Below are 20,549 nucleotides of genomic sequence, written 5' to 3'. Positions count from 1 at the left end.
GGAGGTGAGGGTGTTGTGTTTGAATCGCGGGGTGGACGGTGGGCGGGTGGCTGTAGCTTGCCACGTTGCCGCCGGCGGCTTCGCGCAGCCCGACCAGAAGGGGGAGAGGTTCGGCAAAGTCCGGAAACGCTCGGCAATGGCCGGAGGCGGCTTTTAAGGAGAGGAGCGGCAGCCGGCTTGCCCTACCCCGCCGCCGCTCGGCGCGGGGAAACTCGCTGGCGTGAGCGCGGCGGCCGCGATGCTGACCGATAGCTTGGTGGAGGAATTCGAGATCCGCGAGGATGAGCCCTGGTACGACCAGCAGGACTTGCAGCAAGGTGAGCCGGTACCGGCGAGGGGGAGCGGCCGGCGGGTGGGAGCAGGGCTGCGGCGAGGGGGGCGTGTGAGGAGGGAAGGAGCCATGGGGAGCTGCCGGGGGGGGCGGCGAGGAGGAGGGCGTGTGAGGAAGGGAGCGACGAGGAGGGGGCAGGAGCCGTCATAACGGCAGCGCGGAGCACGGGGGGCGGCGGGAAGGGCGCTCGGGGGGGGCGAAGCCGCTGGCGAGGGTCGCGGGGCGGGAGCGGTGCTTGTGCCGGCCCGAGGCTGTGGGCGCCGGGAGCCCGGGCTCCGCTCACGGCCGCGTATCCTACCGCTGTGGGCGCGTAGGCAGAGGGGCCGCCGATGCAGATCGCGGCCGTCTTTGTTTGACGGGAGGGGCTGCTGCAGTAGAACCGTGCCCGGGCACCCCTCCGACCGCACGGCGGGGAGGGGAGCGGCTCTCAGGAAAGTTGCACCTTGGGCAGGAGGTAAAGCAGCTGTCCAAGGCAGCGCTCGGAATAGCGGGCGCTGGAAGCATCGGGCTGGGCTGCGAGACTGCTCCCTGTCGAGCCTTTTTGTAAGGGTTTCGAGGCGGTGAAGCTGTAAAGGTGGCTGCGCGCGGTTAGTGGCAGGTCCGTGATTGAAAACTTTGTAGGTTTTCTTAAAATACACGAATAACTTCACTATGCGTCAGAATTACAGGTATGTAGGTCGTGTATGTCATTCTATCGATAGGTTTTAAAACACTACATGCCGTAGGTAAATGCTATTCTCGTTTCACAGATGAGGAATACATCAAGGATAATTGCACTAAAACTCTCCTACAAACATGATACGGAAAGAATGTGCCGTTTCCTTAAGAGCTGAGTGGCATTTCTGACTGGTATTTAGGTAGTTCTACTTTCTGCTACTAATCCCCAGTTCTTCTTAAAAGGCCAGCTCAAAGCTGTGAAGTTGCTTCCTGTGAACCTGCTCCAGCCTTCTGCTCTTGGGTTTTACATTGAAGTACGTTATTTCTTGGGATTGTTAGGTGCTACTACATTATAAACAATGTAGAAAGGCACTTTTGAAAGCTCTTCCTAAACTAAGCAGTTTTCACACTGAGATCAGGCATCTGACAGCAGAAACTTGGTTTTGAGGCTGGAGTAGGTCTCTAATTGTATGTTTTGACGATAAAATAGCTAACGTATAAGAGCTCTATTTAGGAACTCTGTTCGAAGTAGGTGTTTTCATGGATCTACAGTACAAACCAATCAATTTAAATTGGATCCTGAAACCATCATTTGCTGTCAAAAGGGAAGAGAGTTGAAAGTTTGAAGACCTGATTTAGCAATGTTTTTACTATGTCAGTGTTTATGGGGCAGAAGACCTAGAAGGAGATTTCACAAAGTAATAGCAACAGAGTTCTTGGCTTACTGATGTTTCTTTAAATTAATCTTTTAATTAAAATGAGTGAAATAATCACTATTTTGCTCTCTGGTGTGAGCTTTTAAGAAACAGTATTCCATTTATGAGGTTAGTGCATTTTGAGGGTTGGTTAATGTTCTTTCAGCATTTGACCAGTCTTTTTTCTGGGGATTATCTTTTTATAAGCCTAAACAGAAGTGACTTACCAAAAGGGAAAGGAGGAAAATAAACTGATGGGCAAATTGAAATGCAAAGAATAAATACCTTAGAGGAATGGGTTTTTTAAACATTCTGTTATACTTTATTCCTTAAGTCTGAAAGCTTTTCCAAAGGCTAAGCAATACCAATGTATGTAAACAGGGTAGTAAGACTGCTTATCAAGGTCTCTTGAAACTTGTCACAACCCAAACAATTGGTGCACATTAAAAACCCAAGGAGTAGGTTTATGAGAAAACCTAGGTTGTAAAACACTAGGAAGCATCCTGAAACAAGCTTGTAGTCCTTGCTCGAAAAACTTTGATGATCTTTGTATGCACCAAAAGCTTTTGCCTCGACAATGGAGGTGGGCTTTTCTGGCATGCTGTTCATGAGAACAGAATGCTCATGGAATTCTTTTCAAGGAAGGGAACAGTTATCCTTCTTCTGCAACATCCATGTTTTGCTGCAGTATGCTGATTTTTGAAAAAGAATTGTTTGATATGACTGCTTTTTTTGCATCTTGCTGTTAAGTTGTTTAACAGAACCGAGGGTAGACTAAACATGGAGTAGGAAATAGGAAGCTAAGTAGAAAAACTAAGGGTTTAATTTTACAGTTAGGTAACTGTCAACCACTCTCGTATGTCCTACACTTTGCTGTTGAAAAGAACAGGCTTAATTTTAGACTGAAAAATTCTCTGAATCTTTTTGTCAGGTGGGTTATGAAAAAGTAGAAGAGAAGGATTTTGGTGCTCTTTTATCTTTTCCTCAATTATAGTAACACTGTCAGAAGAGATGGTGGCAAAATGCTGGTGAGGACTGTTTAACATCACAGACCTATCTCTGAAATCTTGGTTTTGTTTTAGAGATTTCTGAAGGTGCTTTTAAACACAAAACAACTGATCAGATTTACTAAAATGAAGATCTGAAGATCTGCACATACGCAGTTTGCATTATTAAAAACCTTTTTGCTTACATCTTGGAGAAAAGGAAAAATGTGTGCCTGTGGTGGAACTTAGCTGCTCCTTTATGTAAATTTACAACAGCAAATGCAGTGTGCTTCTACTATTGTACAGTAACTCTGAGAAATGTAAATTAACCGTTTTCCTTCTGTAGCTGGAGAATGTATATATTGCACATCTCCCTCTTAAAATTTGCTTGTTGTAGGGCTTACAGGTACTTAATGTAGACAAATGAACACAAAGGAAGCGCTTATTTTTAGAAGAGGTGAAATTGTTTCAGTTCTTGCTTTCTCTAGGGGTAGGAGTTAGGGTTTCATTGCATGTTCCTGAACTCTTCCATTTGTATTCTCCGACTCAGAAACAAATTGCCTTAATTACAAAATAGCGTGCTTCTCCCATAGTAACTCATTTGTGTTTCTCCCATTCTAATGAACAGAATGGGTGTGTAAATACAATGTCATGAATTCCAGTATTCATATTGTATTCAAAGTACTGTGTGGTGTGTGCTACTTGATTTAGTAGATGAGGGGGCATTTAAGAATGAAACCATCAACTCCTAAATATACTTAAACATCAAACAAAACTTTCACTTTGGGAAGGGAAATGGCAGCGAGTAATTCCATATGCATTACATCTTTACCATAATCCTAAACCCTCTCTAAAGCTCTTATTCTTCTCTATTAAAATAAAAGAATGGACTATTCAGTCTTTGCCTTGAATGATGCTAGTATTGTTGACCAGCTTTAAAGATTGTGCCTCCTAGTAAAGATTTGTGTAGTGTGAACACTCATAAATTGGTACTTCATTTCATATAGGGTGATAGATTCACTTGATCTGAAGACTGCATTATTCTGTAATGTGATAGAACAAACAGCTTGGTGTTTTACTGGGAGTTATGCTGTCCATGGCTAAACAATGCACAATCTCTGTTTAAAAATGGGAAAAGTTTAAGCAGGATGCCTTGAGGTTTCCTTATCCAAATACTTTGAACTCCAGCTGTGGAATAGGCTGTGTTCCTTAACAAGTGATGTTATAATGAAAAAGCTATGTGAGGATAAACTCCTAAGTATAGATCAGTATGCCATGTGGCTCCTAGTCATACATCTTCTGAAACTGTGAAGAACTCTCAAGCAGTATGATTTGTTTTAAATGTTTGTGGTTTTTTTTGTTTTTTTTTTTTTTTTTTTGTGGCATTTAGTCTAAGAATCTGACCTTAAGGTGGGAAACAATGCACTATAGCTGTAAAGAATGTGTAGAGAATACCAGAGCTGTTGTTTGGCCAGAATTGGACATCTACAACTTAATAGACAAATGCTCCTACTCACTTGTCCTTGTAAGTCTGAATTTGGTCTTTGGCTTACGTGCATAGATGGAGTAATCATTTTGGCCAGGCTGCCAAACTGAAGGTTAGCACAAAACAATCTTGGAACAGTGTTCTATCTACTACAATGTCCAGTTGATAAGATAAATGAAAAAGGCAGGAAAATAACATGTTAAAACAAGGGCACCTAAATCAAGTGAAAATGGAATTTGTTTTCTCATCTAGCTGCAACTACTGATGATGTAGTATGTACCTCTTGTATATTAAGTCTTCTTGAAGTGAATCTAAATTTTTCTTGAAGTTTCTTCTGTTTCTTTCCCAGTAGTGATGCTAGTTCTATGTGAAAATTACCCAGATTGATTTGTACTCATGCAGAAGACAACCTGGTTGTAGTCCAGGTGATCAGAAGGTTGTAGAAAATTAAGAGATTTTTAGAAATCTGTTGGGATTCTTAACATGTAATACCCTGCACAGAGTCATTACAATTTAGCAGTACCACCAAGATTTATTTCTGTTGCATTATGCTGGCTTTTAAATTACATGTGTTTCTACACATGTAGGTAATAATGTAGGATATATAGCACTACTGATGCTGTTGAACAAATATCAAGCTTCCCTCTAGAAAGGAATTGAGTGTTCAGATGACTTATTTCTTAATTTGAAACAACCATAGTCACTGCACCCTGGAAATGACTGACGTGAAATTCAGATTAAATGCCGGAGAACAACTGACATGTAAAATTAATGTTTTGGAGCACATGAAACAATTCTTGTCTCCTAGGTTTATGAGCTTGAAAAGCAGAATAGCTACATTTATTTATCAGTTTATGTCTTTTGATATTAATGTTTCATGATAAGAAGCATCTGAAACTTTGATTTAGCACTTTGATCCTTAAGATCTGAACAACTTGGTGAAGGGGTAAAGGTGGAAAACGGCACAGTAAGCAAGAGTGCAGACAGCTGTGGGCTGGGTCTGGCCTGACAAACATTTACAGGGTCTTTTATGTTTACTCTATAAACATGGTGAAGTGTAGTTAACTAATGGACACCTTGGGTAGCGATGCTGATGCTGTACTAGGCAGATAGGGGGAAGTGAAGATGGCTTCATGTGTCTGACCTGTGGAAGAAGGACTAAGGAAGCTTAACGAAATCAGAGTATCTTCTAGGTTTTAGGACTGACTTAGACTTGTATTATAGATGGTATATGAATGTTCCACTTAAGCTAACTTTCTTTTTGAATACTAGAAATAACATGGAGCAGTTATAACAGCAATAAAAAAAAACACTACATGTATTTTATTAAAATGCTTTAAAATTAAATGGTTATTTGCTCTATAACTTACATGCACACATGATTTCTTTGTTCAGATCTTCACCTTGCTGCTGAGCTTGGTAAGACACTCCTGGACCGTAACACTGAACTAGAAGAGTCTTTACAGCAAATGTACGCCACAAATCAAGAACAACTGCAGGAGATTGAGGTAAATATTTAAGGGATCCAAGTGTTAAAGCATCTAGACCTGCAACAGAATAGCCCATAATTTTGGATCTGACTTTCTTGACATCTGTAGATGCTTTAAAAAAAAACCAATAACCTTTAACCACTTCAGCTACTTTGAGAATTTGAGAACCTGTGCTTTCAAATCACAGCTAGATGATAGTTGATCATAGTTATACCTGTTTTCTGATTACCAGAAGCTTTGTGTCTTTAAACTTCATTCTGAATTTGGCTTGTTTTACTAACAAGTGACTAGCATTTTTCTTTTTGTACAGAAAAGTTACTTCAGTTACTCTGCTGCTCAACTTTGCTGATCTTTCAAAGTAAAATGCCATTAAATCGTATGATGATAAATTTAAATTAGTATATGAAAATATTAGTGGTTACAGCATTTAAATGTAAAAGCTGGTAAGTGCAGGAGAGAGACTTAAGTAAAGTTTGAGGATAGGTACTTCTGCTAAACAGAGCTGTGATAGATGGAGCCAGCTTATTTCAGTTTTAAAAAAGGAACCCCACACCCCTCATCCCTACCTCCCAAAAACAAACCCAACAAAACAACTACAAAACCAAACACTGAAATAGTATTTAAATACAGGACATAATAGAGCTATTCTGTATTTCTGTTTTCCAGAGGGGGAAAATTTCATTACTACCTTTTCAAAATCACTCCTCTTTGTGTTACTTGGTGGAAAAAAACTGGCCATTTTTGGCAATTAGGTTTTTTACATTGGCTGTGGTCATGCAGACCTAGCATTTATCAGCATAATGAGTTTTTTCCCCATCTGTTACAGAGCAATTCATGGTCTCTAATTAAATTATTAAATATTCAGTACCTTGACTGACAGCATATTGGAAATGCAGTCAGTGTTTCAGTTTGGTTCTGGTACGGATCCCAGGGAACAGGCTGTGACTGGTATACACTGGATTTTTACAAATCCAAGTCCCTTAGTGCAAGCAGTACATGTGCAGTTACAGACAGGGTGTGGATTTTGTACAGCTGCAACTTCAACTTAAAACACTTATCATTTGGTAATACGTAACCTCAAGAATCCTGAGCTTAGTACTTATATAGGTGTCTTTAGTCATGCTAACCCAAATGCAGTGTATTTATTAGGTGATGCACAATATCTGGGTGCAGGTTGTAGTGGGTTTGGGGTTGGTTTTGTGGTTTTTGGTTTGTTTTTTTTTTTCCCTAAGATACTTCTGGTTTGTACCTCATTCTTTGGCTCTTTATTATGTACCAAACGTCATCTTTGTTATGCTATTCGTTCTGTAATACAATGGTTGGAATGGCTGCTATTTGTATTAGTGCCACAGTATTACAGAAGATGTATTTACTTATGCAGAGACTTAAAATAACTCATTACCATGAATGGTTTTTATAGAAAGATTAATTTTTAAGACTAGAGAGGACAAACATTTCAAGGTGTTACGCAAACACTGTTCTCCTTAAGGTTCAACACCTGGAGAAACAACTGCGTTTAAGGAAGTGTTTAACACAGTTACAACACACCTTTTGAAGTAACTGCATAACTTTATGACAGATAACTAATTTGGCTCAAGAAATATAGAAAATATATTATTGCTAAGCTGCATTCATTTATAGAAATGGCCCAGTGCCATTGAGGATAAAATATCCTGTTGGTTTAAGCAAGTTTGCTTCAGGTGTTTTGGTGGGTTACTGACTACGTAAGAGAGCTTCAGCACCAGGAAGTGGTCAGAAATGTTCTTCCAGCAGTGGTCTATAGTTGGTGTGTTGCAAAGGAAAAAGCAAAATGAACCCCATTCTTGAAATAACCAGAGAGAACCTCAAGATGGAGGAACTGAATATATCAGATTACTTGCACAAGGGATTGCTACAGGAATTCACCATAACAAATGGGGATAAAGTTAGCATATGCAAGGTGCAGTATGCTTTAGCTGGTAAAAGCAGTTCAGTCAGTTATTTTCATACCTAGTGTTCTGTCTTCTGTGTGAACATAGTTTACCCCACTGCTCAGGATACATATACAAGTGGCATAACCAGTCACTATGCTTGATTTTTTTTTTTTTTTTTTCCTTACTTGCAAGTGCTTGTCTCTGTAACCTGAAGGTGATCTTTCTTCTGTTCTGTAGCTACTCTGCTCATTTTTACGTGCTTTTTCAGTGCAGTGTGTCGGTGTTAATCTTTGGGTTCCACCCCCCCCCCCCTTAATTCACATCTTATGGGTAGCAAAGTCTAGAACTGTCTAAGAAATCATTGTGAAATACAGCACTTGTCTGCACTGAAAAGGAAGGGTCAAAGGCTTTGAAATGCTTAAGATTACATCTAATATATTAAACACAACATTTTACAGCCTTGGATCTGACCTCTGTACTGACACATGTACCACTAACTAATCACAGTAGATTTAATAAAAGCTGGATTGAAAGGGCAACTTCATTCCTGTCTCAATCTGTTCTCAGTACTCAGACTTCAGAAATACTCCTTTTATCATGTGGTAGAACAAAGTCTCAACTGCTGCTTCATGTTAGGTGCTTAGTTGCAGGGGAGGTGGAATAAATGTGAACTTCTAAAGTATTGATCACCACATCTATACTTTGTTCTTGTGGCCTTGTTATACCAAGCCAGCTTGACACCAACACTGAAGATACTGGAGACACAAGATGAAGAAAATGGTGCTTCACTTCTAGTAAGCTAAAACTTCTGGAAAAGCCCATTGTAACAAGTAGTAAAATCAATTCTGGCACCAAAGCCACCAAAGGCTTCTGTGCTCAGCCATGCTTGTATTGATGAAGAAAGTCTGAAGATCTCCAGCGCCTTCTGAGAACAACCAGTAGGGAAAGTTAATCTGAAATGGGTCACATTGAGATTCTGCTGCTAATCCATGTACTATTTTTGTGTAAATCCTCAGTCATGTGCACACAGGCTACAAAAGGATCTAGCCAACTGCCATCATGTTGATCTTCTGCAAGTCTGTATGTAGTAGTTACTAGTCCTAGATTAACTTATTATCTGTTCTTAAATTGCTTAAAATGTAAACTCATCAATCTTCTAATGAGGTAACAGGTTAAGTCAAATATTAGAAGTTTTGAGTATGTACAGGTGTATATAAAGGGAAGTAATTCTGCCTACAAGTCTGGATGCTCCTACTTGAAGTTTACTTTTCAGTAGGTAGGATGTAGTAATACAGAATATATTGCAAGAAATAAATTCTATGTAAGAACAAAGTACCTCAGATCTACAGAGTTAGGTTTTTTTTGTTCACGTTTGCATCATGCAAATTCTTGTGTAGATTTTTAGAACTGGGTCAGTCCTATACTGGGTGGGACAATCTAAGACACTTGTATTAAAAGCTTTAAGTGATAGTTAATTGCTCTTAGACTGAGAATTCCAAGCTTTCTGACATTATTCAAGTAACTTAAGTCTGTTTTTCATTGTAAAACTAAAGAGGATTAAAATGAGTACTTCATGTGGAGTTCTATTTTTTTAGAAGGCAGGAGACCTTTGTTTGGGATTACAGTAACTGGAATAGTTCCCTGTGAGTAATTAAAGATTGAATTCAGTAATTTGATTATACTTCCTGATGCATGGTAGCCTATATACTGTCTTAAGTGTGACCACAACCTAAATTCTCTTCTGCTGAACCTAATGCTACTTCAGACTGGAAAAACATAGGTTAGCTGAAAAGAAATTTAATTATGGATCGTGGTACCCAATATTTCAGATGTAATGCTAAGAAAATTGTTGGGTCAACACTGTTAGGAAAATTCTGTTGGAGCTCACTACAACTTCTGGAAGGAGTCTGAGGATAGTTCAGGGCTATGTTGAAGTCTGGTTTCAAGGCTGTATCAGTGAATACTGCAGTATGGACAAACCCAATCCAGAAGGCTCCAGGCCAAAGCCTAGCTGCAGCAAGTCTAAACATAGCTGGCACAACCAAACCCAGCTCTTTGGAATAAAAGGCTGGTTGATCCACTGGGGTTGATCTCCATGAGAAAGGCAAGCTGAGTTACTGGTAGCTCTTTGCAGCTAAAGGTTTATCAAAGCAACCACTAGAATCTACATTTCTGAAGCTTAGAAGTTTCCCTATGAATATGAACAGAATTGCAGAATAGTAGTTCTGTTTCTGTGTTTCAAGTGTAAACTAATAACAGCAATACTGTCTTGCAGTATCTCACAAAGCAAGTGGAGCTCTTGCGTCAGATGAACGATCAGCATGCCAAAGTCTATGAGCAGCTGGATGTGACAGCAAGAGAGCTGGAAGATACTAATCAAAAACTAGTTGCAGACAGTAGAGCTTCCCAACAAAAGATATTAAGGTAAACTTTTACTAGATCCTTCCTAGATAATGTGAAAAAAGCACTCTAAGTGTATTTTTGTGTAGTTATTGGGTGGCCATCTCTGTCTAGCGGTGTTCTACAGTACTGTTAAATTGGAAGGATAGTGTTTTTTAAAGGTCTTTAAGGGCCAAAGAACAGCCTTCAGAGAAGAAAACACACTATAAGGGGATGGGAAATTCACATCTACTTGATTAAACACTCAAATGTCTTTTACCTTTTAGTTTGACAGAGACTATTGAATACCTGCAAACGCACATAGATGACCTGCAACGACAAGTAGAAGAACTGAAAAAGCCTGGGCGAGGCCGGATGAACCATGAGAGATCTGACCAGCCGAGATCAATGCATAGTTTCTCATGTTTGAAGGAGCTGTATGATCTTCGCCAGTAAGACTTTTTACCTTGCATAGCAAAGATAATACTGAAATTATTTTAGGCAAAGCTCTAAAAACTAAGACACAAGCACAGAGGTGAAACAAGCTAGCAGAAAAACCTCTGATGTTCACAACTTATCAGAGCACCTGCACAGTCCTGCACTATGTGGTGGTGCCACTGCTTCTGGCATACTTCTAGACCGCATTAGTATTTGTGTGAGAGGAACTGCCTTAAAGGGTTCTCTCCCTAAGTCTCCAACCATATCAAATTGCAGCCCAGAAAGTTTACAGCAATTTGCACCCTGCTTTTTTTTTAGTCAAAACCAGGCACATAATCTGAAAAACAAACATCTTACATGCAAAATATTTTCTGTAACTTACCTTTTCCTTGGGATGTTTGTGGATATTTTGTTTCCAAGGAAGGCAGGATTCCTGCGGTAGCCTACTTGAATTTAAACTGGTTAAAATGATGCCTAGGCTGGTAAAATAGTGCCTAGAGCTCTGGGCTGTGTTTTTAATTTGGAGCAGTTTTCCCCAGCTGAATGGCATTAGTATGCCCATCAGGACAACCACCTGGAGTAAAAGCTCAGACTAGCTTCAGTCCTGGAAGGTTCACTTACGAAATGAAAGGTAATTTCACAAGTGAAGGACTTCCACAGACACAAAAGCATCCATAGGCTTTTGTGTCTGGGCTTCAGCACAGCATGGAGGTAGGACTGTAGAATAAATCTGTACATCCAAAAGGAAGTTATTTCTTGATAATTTAAATAAGTGGATTCCTTCAAATTGACCAAAGCTTGTGGAAGTACCAGGCTACAGAATTGCCTTGTCAAATTTTGATGCTTGTTTCCACAATCAACAGTGACAAAAGTTACATGAGTGGAGTACTGTGGAAAAAAAATCTGAGTGTCAGAGTACCACACAACATGGAGGCAATGTTTAAATAAACATAAATTACAGGTCTAATTATTCAATAAGGTTGTCTGTAACCCGAAACTGTTCCTAAGCTGCCATTCTGCTTAAGATGGGAGGCTTGATTTGATGGCATATCGGTATTTACAAACTCTGCTGTGATGATCACATGGACAGATAGGTTAGTAAAATGACTGCTGTGTGTACTTTGAGGTGTGTTAGCACCTAGTTAAAATCTTTTAAAATCAAATTAGTTTAAATCTGTCATTAGTTACCCAGGACTGGAGGTCTTTAGGAGGTGTGGTCAGCTGTACTTCCTACATTTGATGATGCTTATTTTGTTTCTGCAGGTATTTTGTTTATGACCACGTGTTTGCAGAAAAGATTACTTCGATGGATAATCAGCTAAGTCCTCTAGAAGAAGAAAATGAGAACTTAAAAAAGGCAGTTACAGTTCTGCAAGCCCAACTGAACCTAGAAAAAGAGAAGAGGGTAACAATGGAAGAGGAATATAGTCTTATGGTAAAAGAAAATTGTGACCTTGAACAGAGGCTTGCTGATATAGACTTGTATCGGGCTCGTGCAGAGGAGTTGGAAGTGGAAGTAGCTGAAATGCGACAAATACTTCAGTCTGAAAACACATTACATAAAACAGAGAAATTGGTGCCAGAATCCTTTTTCATTTCATTCAAGGAGCCTTTAGAAAGGGAGCTTGGTCAGAGCCCAGCAGATGATGGGCTTCTAACTGTATCAGAGTTTGAGAAGGCGGCGCTGAAACGAAGCAGCAGTGAAACCTTCCTGAGCAGTGCTGCAGGGGGAGACATTCTAAGGGACCATGAAGAAACATGTATTAGAAGAGCTGAAGCTGTGAAACAACGAGGAGTCTCTGTACTTAATGAAGTTGATGCTCAGTATAATGCTCTGAAAGTGAAGTATGAGGAACTTTTGAAGAGGTGTCAAATGGCTGAAGATTCTTTGAAAAACAAGGCTGTACAAACACCGAAGCAGTATTCCAAAGACCTAACTGTGGGGAATACCCAGTATGATCTTCCAACTAGCAACCAAGAATTCACAAATGTGGAGTTAAGTGACTCTCCCACAAATGTTCTTCCTGAATATAAAGCACTCTTCAAGGAAATTTTTAGCTGTATCAAAAAAACAAAGGAAGAAATAGATGAACACAGAGCTAAGTACAAGTCCCTCTCCTCTCAGCTGTAACATTGAACATGCTGATGACCTGTTTTCTATTGATGACTGATCTGTTAGTCAAGAAGGGGAAAAACTTCACACTGATGTCAGAAGGCCCCTTATACAATGTATTTCTTGAGCACTCAAAATGAATGTTTTGAATTGGCTTGTAGGCCTGTAGTTAACAATCTAGTTAGTTAACAGCTAGTCTCCCTATACCTATGTAGCAATAGGTTAAATGTTGTTTAGCGCTGTCACACAAACTAGTGGTTGTAAAGCAAGCAAACATCATAGCTTAATACTACACTACTACTTCATACTACACTTAATCTCTGGCCAGAGCAGTTAACTAACTCTAGTTCCCTTAGTCCACTTAAAAAGTAACAGAGCTAAGAAATCTGTACTCTCACAAGGAGACAAACTAAAGCTTTCCTTTGGTTTACACTGATGATCTAGCCCTGTAACTATATCTCTGTGGAAAATAACTAAAACCAAAGCCCATGACCAGTGTTCTGGGCAGCCTCTCCTCAGTTCTTGAGAATGAAAGTAGCAGTTTAGCTGAGCTTGCTTTGGCAGGGAGGTGGAGAGCTGGCACAGCAGCCTCAACTGTGCTTGGTTTAAGCTAGTACCATGTTTTGACATGCAGTAAGCTCTCCCCCAATTAGTATAAATGTCTTCCTGTTAAGAAAGGATTTGATGTAAAGTTTGCGTGGCTTTTTAGGTATGGTTTCTTATGTAGGGCACTTTGTCTGAAGGCAAGATACTGTGAATTGATGATGTATGTTATTTGGGACCTACTGTTCTTTGGTGGAATGTCTGCAAAGTACATTTTTATGTGTATTTGGTAAGATAGAAAGTTGCAATTTAGCTATTTAACTTTAGGAGTAGTATTGATGTAGTGGTATAGCTTTTAGTCTTACAAACCACAAACTCCAAGTGCTTGAAGGAGACAGGCCAGGTGACAACTTATCACATTGTTTTGTCTCTTGCTACCAGTGTCAGCTTCTGTGGATGAATTCCAAGCTGCCTGGGGGGTGGGAGGATGGACACAACTCTACCAGAACACATCCTGCTGAAAACAGGGGACCATGCTCTTGTTCTTCCTCCCCTTCTCCACTCCCTAATAATAATCTATATATACCGAAATTCTGAAAAGCAAAGACCATGAAGTATGTTCTTTAAAACTGTTGCAAAGTTCTAAGAAAACAAAGGTTAAGATATTAAAAGGGGGAAGGCACAATGAAAGGTGACATCCTTTTCTTTATTAAAGGTTGTTGGGATCAACTTTCTGCCCGAGTTGCTGTGATACACCAAACCATTGACAAAGAATGTCGACCATTTCTCAGTGTTGGTTCAACTGCTGCTGTTGCAGTTTGCCTTATGTTGTACCCTGCTGAGCTTGTGGATAACTGTCCTTCAGCTGCAGTATTAAGACTGTTTTGTGGGAGTTTCTGTAAAACATGTATTGCATTTTGAGGATTATTTAAAAATGGGAATCTGACTCTTGTTTTTCTAAGCATAGAAATAATTCTGTCAAGCCACATGTGTAGCTAGTAATTACACCCATGTGTGCCAGTAGGGAACCAGTAAACTAGTTGCAGGTGGCACCTGTGTTACATAGTCTTGCATCTTTCCCACGTGGCTCAAATGGAGTTCCCATTACACTTTTTTTTTTAAAAAGGTTATGCCACATGGGAAAAGATAGGCCTATATCTAGGATAGAAATCTGAGGTCACTGAAGTAGTTTTTCCTCAGTGTTGTAGTGTTCGTCAGTGCTATTCAAAAAGGAGGGGAAAACCCAAAAAAGGCAGAAAAGCTGCTGTTTCTGCCATCAGGTTAACTGTATTGTCACTGTTTCCTTAACACTTGGATCTGTATCTCCTGGAGGTCTGTCCTGATTCGGGTATGGGGAAGCAGTGAGAAAAGTATGGCATGTTACTCATAAACACTTTACTGCTCCCTCCTCACTGCTTTAGGGGAAGGGGGATCCACACCTGCTGGACTAGAGGACATGTAAAATTCACATTTTGGTGAAATGGGTGATCTCCAGTGGCTAATTTTGAGTACTTTATATCCAGCATTTTTATGCTTTAAAAATACCAAAAACATCCTCGGCTACTTGATTCTCGTGCAGTGTAACTTCCCCTTGGCTACCTGTGCCGGTGCTTGGCTCTGGCTGTACTGTACTTTAACCGTACATATTATGCAATAAAAACCTCCAAGGCTGGGCTCTGCTTTCATAACCTCTCACAGACTTTGGCTTTCCTCAAGGGCAGCTTTAAGATGCAGCCACAGGTATCGCTCTGGCAACAGGGCTGTGCTGGGTGCATGCCACCAACCAAGACAAAGGCTGTAGAAGCTTCCTGAACTTAAAACACCTCCCTGATATATTGATGTAGTTAATAAAGTACACTAGCATATTAATTTAAGGTAGAGTTTTAGCAGTTTAAAAATACTTTCCATAGAAATGTGAAATGCTGTAAGTATGGTAACAATAGTCTTACCCAAGATTACCTGGATTAACTACCTTAATCTGCTTATTTTAGTCAACAACTGAACTTGCATTTTCAGAGCATAAGTAGATGAAATTAATAGAATCTCCTTGAGCTTCTCATGTGATGGAAAGTATTGCAAAAAACATCACCAGTAAAGTAACCGTCTTGTACAGTGCTTGCACAGTAGGATATTCCTTAACCATATCACAGCTAGGCTTCCATGAGAAACCTGCAACAGAGAGTGGTTACCACATCCTGCACAACAGACCCTTAGCTCAACAGCTACCTCTGGCTATGCCGTGCAGCCCATGGTGCAAGCAGAATGATGTAAAGCAGTTCACTGTCTACCTTTAACCTCTACTAAAGTAATTCCTGACCTTTCCTTTCTCTGTAAGCCTTCAGGCCACAAAAGGAGTGGGTGCACCTTCCGTTTTTTCTTGGACAAATACAAGGCTGGGTAGAATTGACCTTTGAGATAAAATTTTATTTAAAAAATTACACAAAATAGAGGTTTTACATTGTTGCCCTGTGACAACTACAGCTGGATGCCTTCCAGAGGATGCACTCAGCTAGTTACCTACTTACCTCACTGTATTTGCACTCAGTAATTCAAAAAGTCCCCCAAACAAAACCTGCACCACTAAAAGCAATCCAGGAGTTCTGCATCTCTTCTAAATGCAGGTGCTTTTCCAAATGACTCACTGCACAGACAACAGGCAAGAACAGTCACTGTAGTACAGAGCTCAAAGATTTTTTCCGTTTCCCCCCCCCCCCGGCATTTCCATGAATATGACTGTCTTCTCTTTTTATACAGAGAAGGCTGCAAGGGCTGTTACAATGCTCAGCCTGAAGCATGAGCATCAAGGTATTTAACAAAAACTGGGATGTTTGTAAACAAATTTAATTTATTGGCATTACTTATAAAGTATTAGATCATGATTTTTGCATCATGTCTGTGTCAGTATATATTTTTATTTCTTTACAGAAACAGAACAAGATTGAAATACATTAGAAGTCCAAGATTAATCAAGCTGCAGACAGGGTCCCATGTTGTTCTCCCAGTTGCTCTTGCGCCTAGGTGGCCATGCAGACATGGGTGTGAGCATGTTGGGATGTCAGTGACTGTCTTGCCTGCAACGCCCAGGTCCCCCAAAGTAGGTCAGGTCCTGCCCCGCACTCCCGAGGTCACGGCATTACTCTGTGCTGCATGCTGCAGGTTTCCTCTTTCGTCCTTGAGATCACTTGAAACCGCTACCACCACTGTCAGGACTGCACCGTCCCCTTAAGATACCACATTCCACCGTAGCTCACACAGCAGTCCTGGGGAGACAGGGAAAGTGTGTATAAGGCGCTGGGAGCCATGGTCTGGCTTTGGGACAACTTATGATAAGTGTCTCCTGTCCAGTGCACAACAGCATGAATCAGAAGCAACAGGTTATCTCCACCCTAAGACCATATAGCTTAAATGAAGATAACAGACATGAGAGGGGAAAGGTTGAAAGGACACAAGGACAAACAATGCAGTGGCAGCAAGAAAGCAGGCTTTCAGGCAGAGAAGATGAGGACTGCGCAGCAGCCAGCTTGGCAGAGAGTGAGGACAAAGGGCACTGAGGGATATGCAGGCTGAAGCTCAGGTGGAGAGGCTAAAGGGAGCAATGGAAAGGGCTGAAATGTAAAAGCAGTCACCAGGTCTTAAGAAACAACTTTCTACAATAATGACCTGCTGCACCTCAGACCCGTGCTTTGGTATTCTAACCACACGTATGCCATGCTTACAGCAGGTAAGCACCACAGCAAAGGAGTTCACCAAGTGGGTTTTCTTGTGGCTCATTTTCTTATTTCTTCTATTAGATGAGCACCAAATCTCTTGAGTTCTAAGCTATTGCCTTCTCTTTCTCTTGCTCCCACCCTTAGGTAATTTAGGTAATTTGACACAGGCTTAAGTACTGGTACCAGACCGATGCTGCAGAGCTTAAAGGGGAAAAGGTATCTTTTTTTTTGTGAAGTCTTGGGACTTGCACATTGCAAAAACAAATATAAAAATTAAGTGTGGAGGGTAGAAAGAGGATTTGCAGACTTGCTCTGCAGATGCAAGAATACAAACCCTGTCAGCCTGTTCCTCTGTGTATAAAAAAGGAGCACATGCAGATGGGGAAATAGAAGTCAACAAATCCAATTACATTCAAAGAGGAATCCACTCTCTTGTGGCTTAAAGAAGCCAGAGAATCTTCCTGTTCCATTAAATCATACTTCTACATTTTATTTCAGAAATAAAGGTAATATCACATAGTTCTGTGACAAATGTATTTGTGGCAAAGCAGCCTGGCACAACACAAGGCTGGCTGCACAACCATTTACTGACTTACAGAGGAAGGTATTTTTCTAGAAATAGGTTATCTGTTAAACAGCAACAGCATCAAGAAAAACTAATGCCAGCATACTGTCTAGATGTTCCAGGAGAGCTGATATTTGATCCCATCTAGTTGCTTGACAGATCTTCCCAGCACAGGCAAGCCACATGAAATACTCTTGAGCAGGCAGAAACATCTGAGCTTATTTTAATGCTAAGACAACCAGGCTCTTTCAAGCAAGACCAGTTTGCTTATTATCACAGCAACAGATCTGTAATTTTTCAAATGTGCTATTATTCTGTTTGCAAATCCCAATGTAATAAAGAACTTAAGTGCTTCTCTCATTGAAGTGGGTGACAGTAAGCAAAGGCCCAGCAACAATGATTAAAGTATTACTTCAGTTGGCAGCTTTCTACTTAGCCATCCTGCATCACTTTTAAAGCTTGTCAATCTTGGCCTGTATGGTCTGTACTTTATACCTCCAACTTCTTTTAGCAAGTAAATGGTGCATCTTCAAAGACAGAGATGAAAGGATTCAAATAAACATTCACAATGTGTTAACTATTACTTAGCCTGCTTGTTTTGGCTAGGGTTTTGCTCTGTACACTGCTGCATGTCCTACTACAGGATGAAATGCATTTCCTTCTCAATATGCGGCACCTGTGCCCTTCAGCATTCATTTACCAGCACTCAGCTGGTAAACTTGGAGCACTGTGCAGCACCTCCTTCCTGTTTAACTCCACTCTATTGGAAAATAACTCTGAAGGATCACATTTACTTCATTCTATTTTCTGCTGGTCCAAGATGACAAATAAAAGATCTGTTGCAATAATACAAAATAACATGTGAGCCAAAACCACTACTCCTTGGAGGGAAAGACAGGAGAATGAGACAAGTGTATTTTTAAGAAAGCAAGCTGAAAACCAGGCTTTTTCCACACTCCAACACCAACTGTTCTATCATCCTTAGCATTTGTCAATCCAAGGTAGAATATGATCCTTTGATCAAACTGAGCATTAAAAATTCATGCATTAATTGGATCAAACCCACAACAGAAACAGAAACATACCTTTAACACTCTATCCACCTCCTGCTTGTTTAGATCTTCCCCACATTCTTGACTCAGCTGATTCTGGATCACATTCCTGCGCACTCGATAATTTTTCGAAAAGATTTCAAGCAAAACTTGGCGATGCTTTAAAGGAAAATGTATCATAACTACAGAGAGAACAAACACCTACCCTAACCCATCTACGTATCACAACTGTACAAAACATTCACTGAACTACATTAGTGGATTCTTGTTTCGTAATCCTGAAACCATCCCACATCCATCTGCTCTCCAGCAGTGCTCTAGCCTCCAAGGGCTCTACAGGGATCTCCATACCCCAACCCACACTGTCCTGTGACCTGGGGCACCTCCAAAGCTACAAGAACACAATGAAGAAGGAGCTGCAACATATTCCTCTCAAATGCTTCTGGGAGTTCACATGGTCCACTCCAGCCAGGAGGTTGGATACTCCTTGACCCTTCTCTATAAGGATTTATTTAGATCGTGGACACAGAAGTTACATTGCCCCTCCACATTTTGTTAGGCACCTTCCCTTCCGTTTCATTGATTCTGATAGGAATTAAAACTCAGGAGATGCTCACATATGCTGTAGTAATTTCCTATTGCAAGTATAAACAGACACATCAGGTAACAACATCATTTCATCTCTGGTTAATGTTGCATTACCATCAGACAAAAAAAAAAGGGACTGGATCCTGGTGTGAGACCTGGGTCAGTGAATATTTTCTCTTTGCAGCTTCTAAGTTACTTGTGTTCCACTGAGCTAGTTGCTGACATGTATTGCCAACATATTATGTTGTTTCTACCAACACCACCTTGCCTTGACACAGCAATGATCACCCTGTGAGCTAAGAGCTTCCTCTCAGCTGGAAATAAGTTGGTATTGGAACCTGGACACTTCAGCAGGAAAAGAGGAAAACTGCCATACCAGTCCCAGAAACACAAATTCAAACAATGCCAAATGCTCAACAAACATGTATTTGGGAATGTCACTTCTTTTTATCTTTACCTGATCATAAGTGTCACCAGCTTCCCAAAGTGCATAGACCTTTAATTCATCTGGTGAAGCAGCAGTCTGTGGAGGAAACTGAGAACAAGAGCCTGTTAAAAATAACCATCTATTTAATGAGTTCCACTTAATGATTCTATGATACAGTATCCCTGGACACTTATTACTGAATCAAAAATGTCATTGCCATGTAATGAGAACTGGTGAAGCAACATAAGCTTCTCTCTCATTCCACATTAGAAGGGGTAACCTTGCTCTGGCAGCCCCCATGCCTCCTCAGGCATGGCCCATCCTGCAGCCATGGGGCACACACCTTCTCACAGGCCCAGTAACTTCAGCAGAGACATCATCTGTGTCAAACCTGTCCTGCTGGTGATCCTGAAACACACAGACCCCAGATTAATGAGGGCTAACTATGGCATAGGGAATGGGATGAGCATGCACCACAATGTGTGCCTTGATATACCTAAGCCATGTTTAACTGATGCTCCTGGTGGAGTAACCCACACCACTGCCATGTCTGGCACACAGCCAGTCTTTTCAGAGCTTTAAAAGGAACTGCTGGGCACACTGGAATCCCATGGTTTTTGCAGGAGGACTGCTTCCCGCTGGTGGAGCTACCAGTACCAGAACAATCCCAGGGCCTGGACCTTAGCCAGTATCTCCTGGCAAGACATCTAGATTTTTCCTGTCCACCAGCGTTTGCTTCCAGACCATCCAAAGCAGTGGTCAACTGAGAGTACCAAGTGTATTGCAGGGTCTTTCTAGAGGTTTTTTACATTTACAGTGTCAGGGTTTAGAGATTCAGACTGCTTCACTAATCCCAAGTTGGTGTCACTGTGCTTCTGCTGCATTGGTCATCTGTTTTGGGGCAGACTACATGAGTCCAGAAGACTGAACAGTGGCAGACAGTGAATGAGATACTTGCTCATTTCAGGCTCCAAAACTGAAGTGGTTTTGGTTTTGCTTGTTTGCTCCCCCTCCAACATGTGCCAAGCTATAAGCGAAATACATTTGGTTTTTCTGATGCAGAGGCCTCACACCCCTGCACACAGGAAGGAACACAACTGCTTCCTCTGCATACCCCAAAGCTCTGAAAAATAAAATGTCATCCATTTGCCTTAGAATTTCCCCTTGGAGCAGTGA

The 20,549-nt window shown here is 40.9% G+C and overlaps 2 protein-coding genes across 3 annotated transcripts in view; one reads left to right on the top strand and one right to left on the bottom strand.

Annotated features, from left to right (window-relative positions):
- Window positions 1-204: 204 nt before the first annotated feature.
- On the top strand, window positions 205-13,772 carry CDR2 (cerebellar degeneration related protein 2). The gene is made up of 5 exons (XM_057416868.1): window positions 205-317; window positions 5,551-5,663; window positions 9,834-9,982; window positions 10,225-10,389; window positions 11,639-13,772. The coding sequence occupies exons 1-5, from the start codon at window positions 239-241 to the stop codon at window positions 12,504-12,506; spliced, it is 1,374 nt and encodes a 457-aa protein (XP_057272851.1). The 5' UTR covers window positions 205-238; the 3' UTR covers window positions 12,507-13,772.
- A 2,202-nt stretch (window positions 13,773-15,974) lies between these two features.
- POLR3E (RNA polymerase III subunit E) overlaps window positions 15,975-20,549 on the bottom strand; it is a 29,413-nt gene continuing 24,838 nt past the window's right edge. The window contains exons 19-21 of one of the 2 annotated variants that reach the window (XM_057416861.1): window positions 19,404-19,481; window positions 18,392-18,517; window positions 15,975-16,291 (exon numbers count right to left, since the gene is read on the bottom strand). In XM_057416861.1, the coding sequence (XP_057272844.1) occupies window positions 16,235-16,291; window positions 18,392-18,517; window positions 19,404-19,481 (261 nt within the window). In that variant the 3' untranslated portion in view covers window positions 15,975-16,234. Of the gene's footprint in view, window positions 16,292-18,391; window positions 18,518-19,403; window positions 19,496-20,549 lie in introns of those variants that run through there. The other variant, XM_057416862.1, reaches the window with a different exon arrangement.

The sequence above is a fragment of the Pezoporus wallicus genome, unplaced genomic scaffold (assembly GCF_028554395.1).
Source record: "Pezoporus wallicus isolate ANWC-B61680 ecotype Strahan unplaced genomic scaffold, APGP_CSIRO_Pwel_v1 scaffold_7392, whole genome shotgun sequence".
Classification (NCBI taxonomy): Eukaryota; Metazoa; Chordata; class Aves; order Psittaciformes; family Psittacidae; genus Pezoporus; species Pezoporus wallicus.
Note: the sequence above shows the minus strand (reverse complement) of the source record. Positions and strands in the feature narration are given on the sequence as shown.

Bases quoted from the DNA above. Each gene is read 5' to 3' on its own strand.
- CDR2 (XM_057416868.1), top strand. From the start codon at position 239: ATGCTGACCGATAGCTTGGTGGAGGAATTCGAGATCCGCGAGGATGAG. The intron at 318-5,550 runs GTGAGCCGGTAC...TTCTTTGTTCAG, and splicing joins CCAGCAGGACTTGCAGCAAG to ATCTTCACCTTGCTGCTGAG. The intron at 5,664-9,833 runs GTAAATATTTAA...ACTGTCTTGCAG, and splicing joins AACAACTGCAGGAGATTGAG to TATCTCACAAAGCAAGTGGA.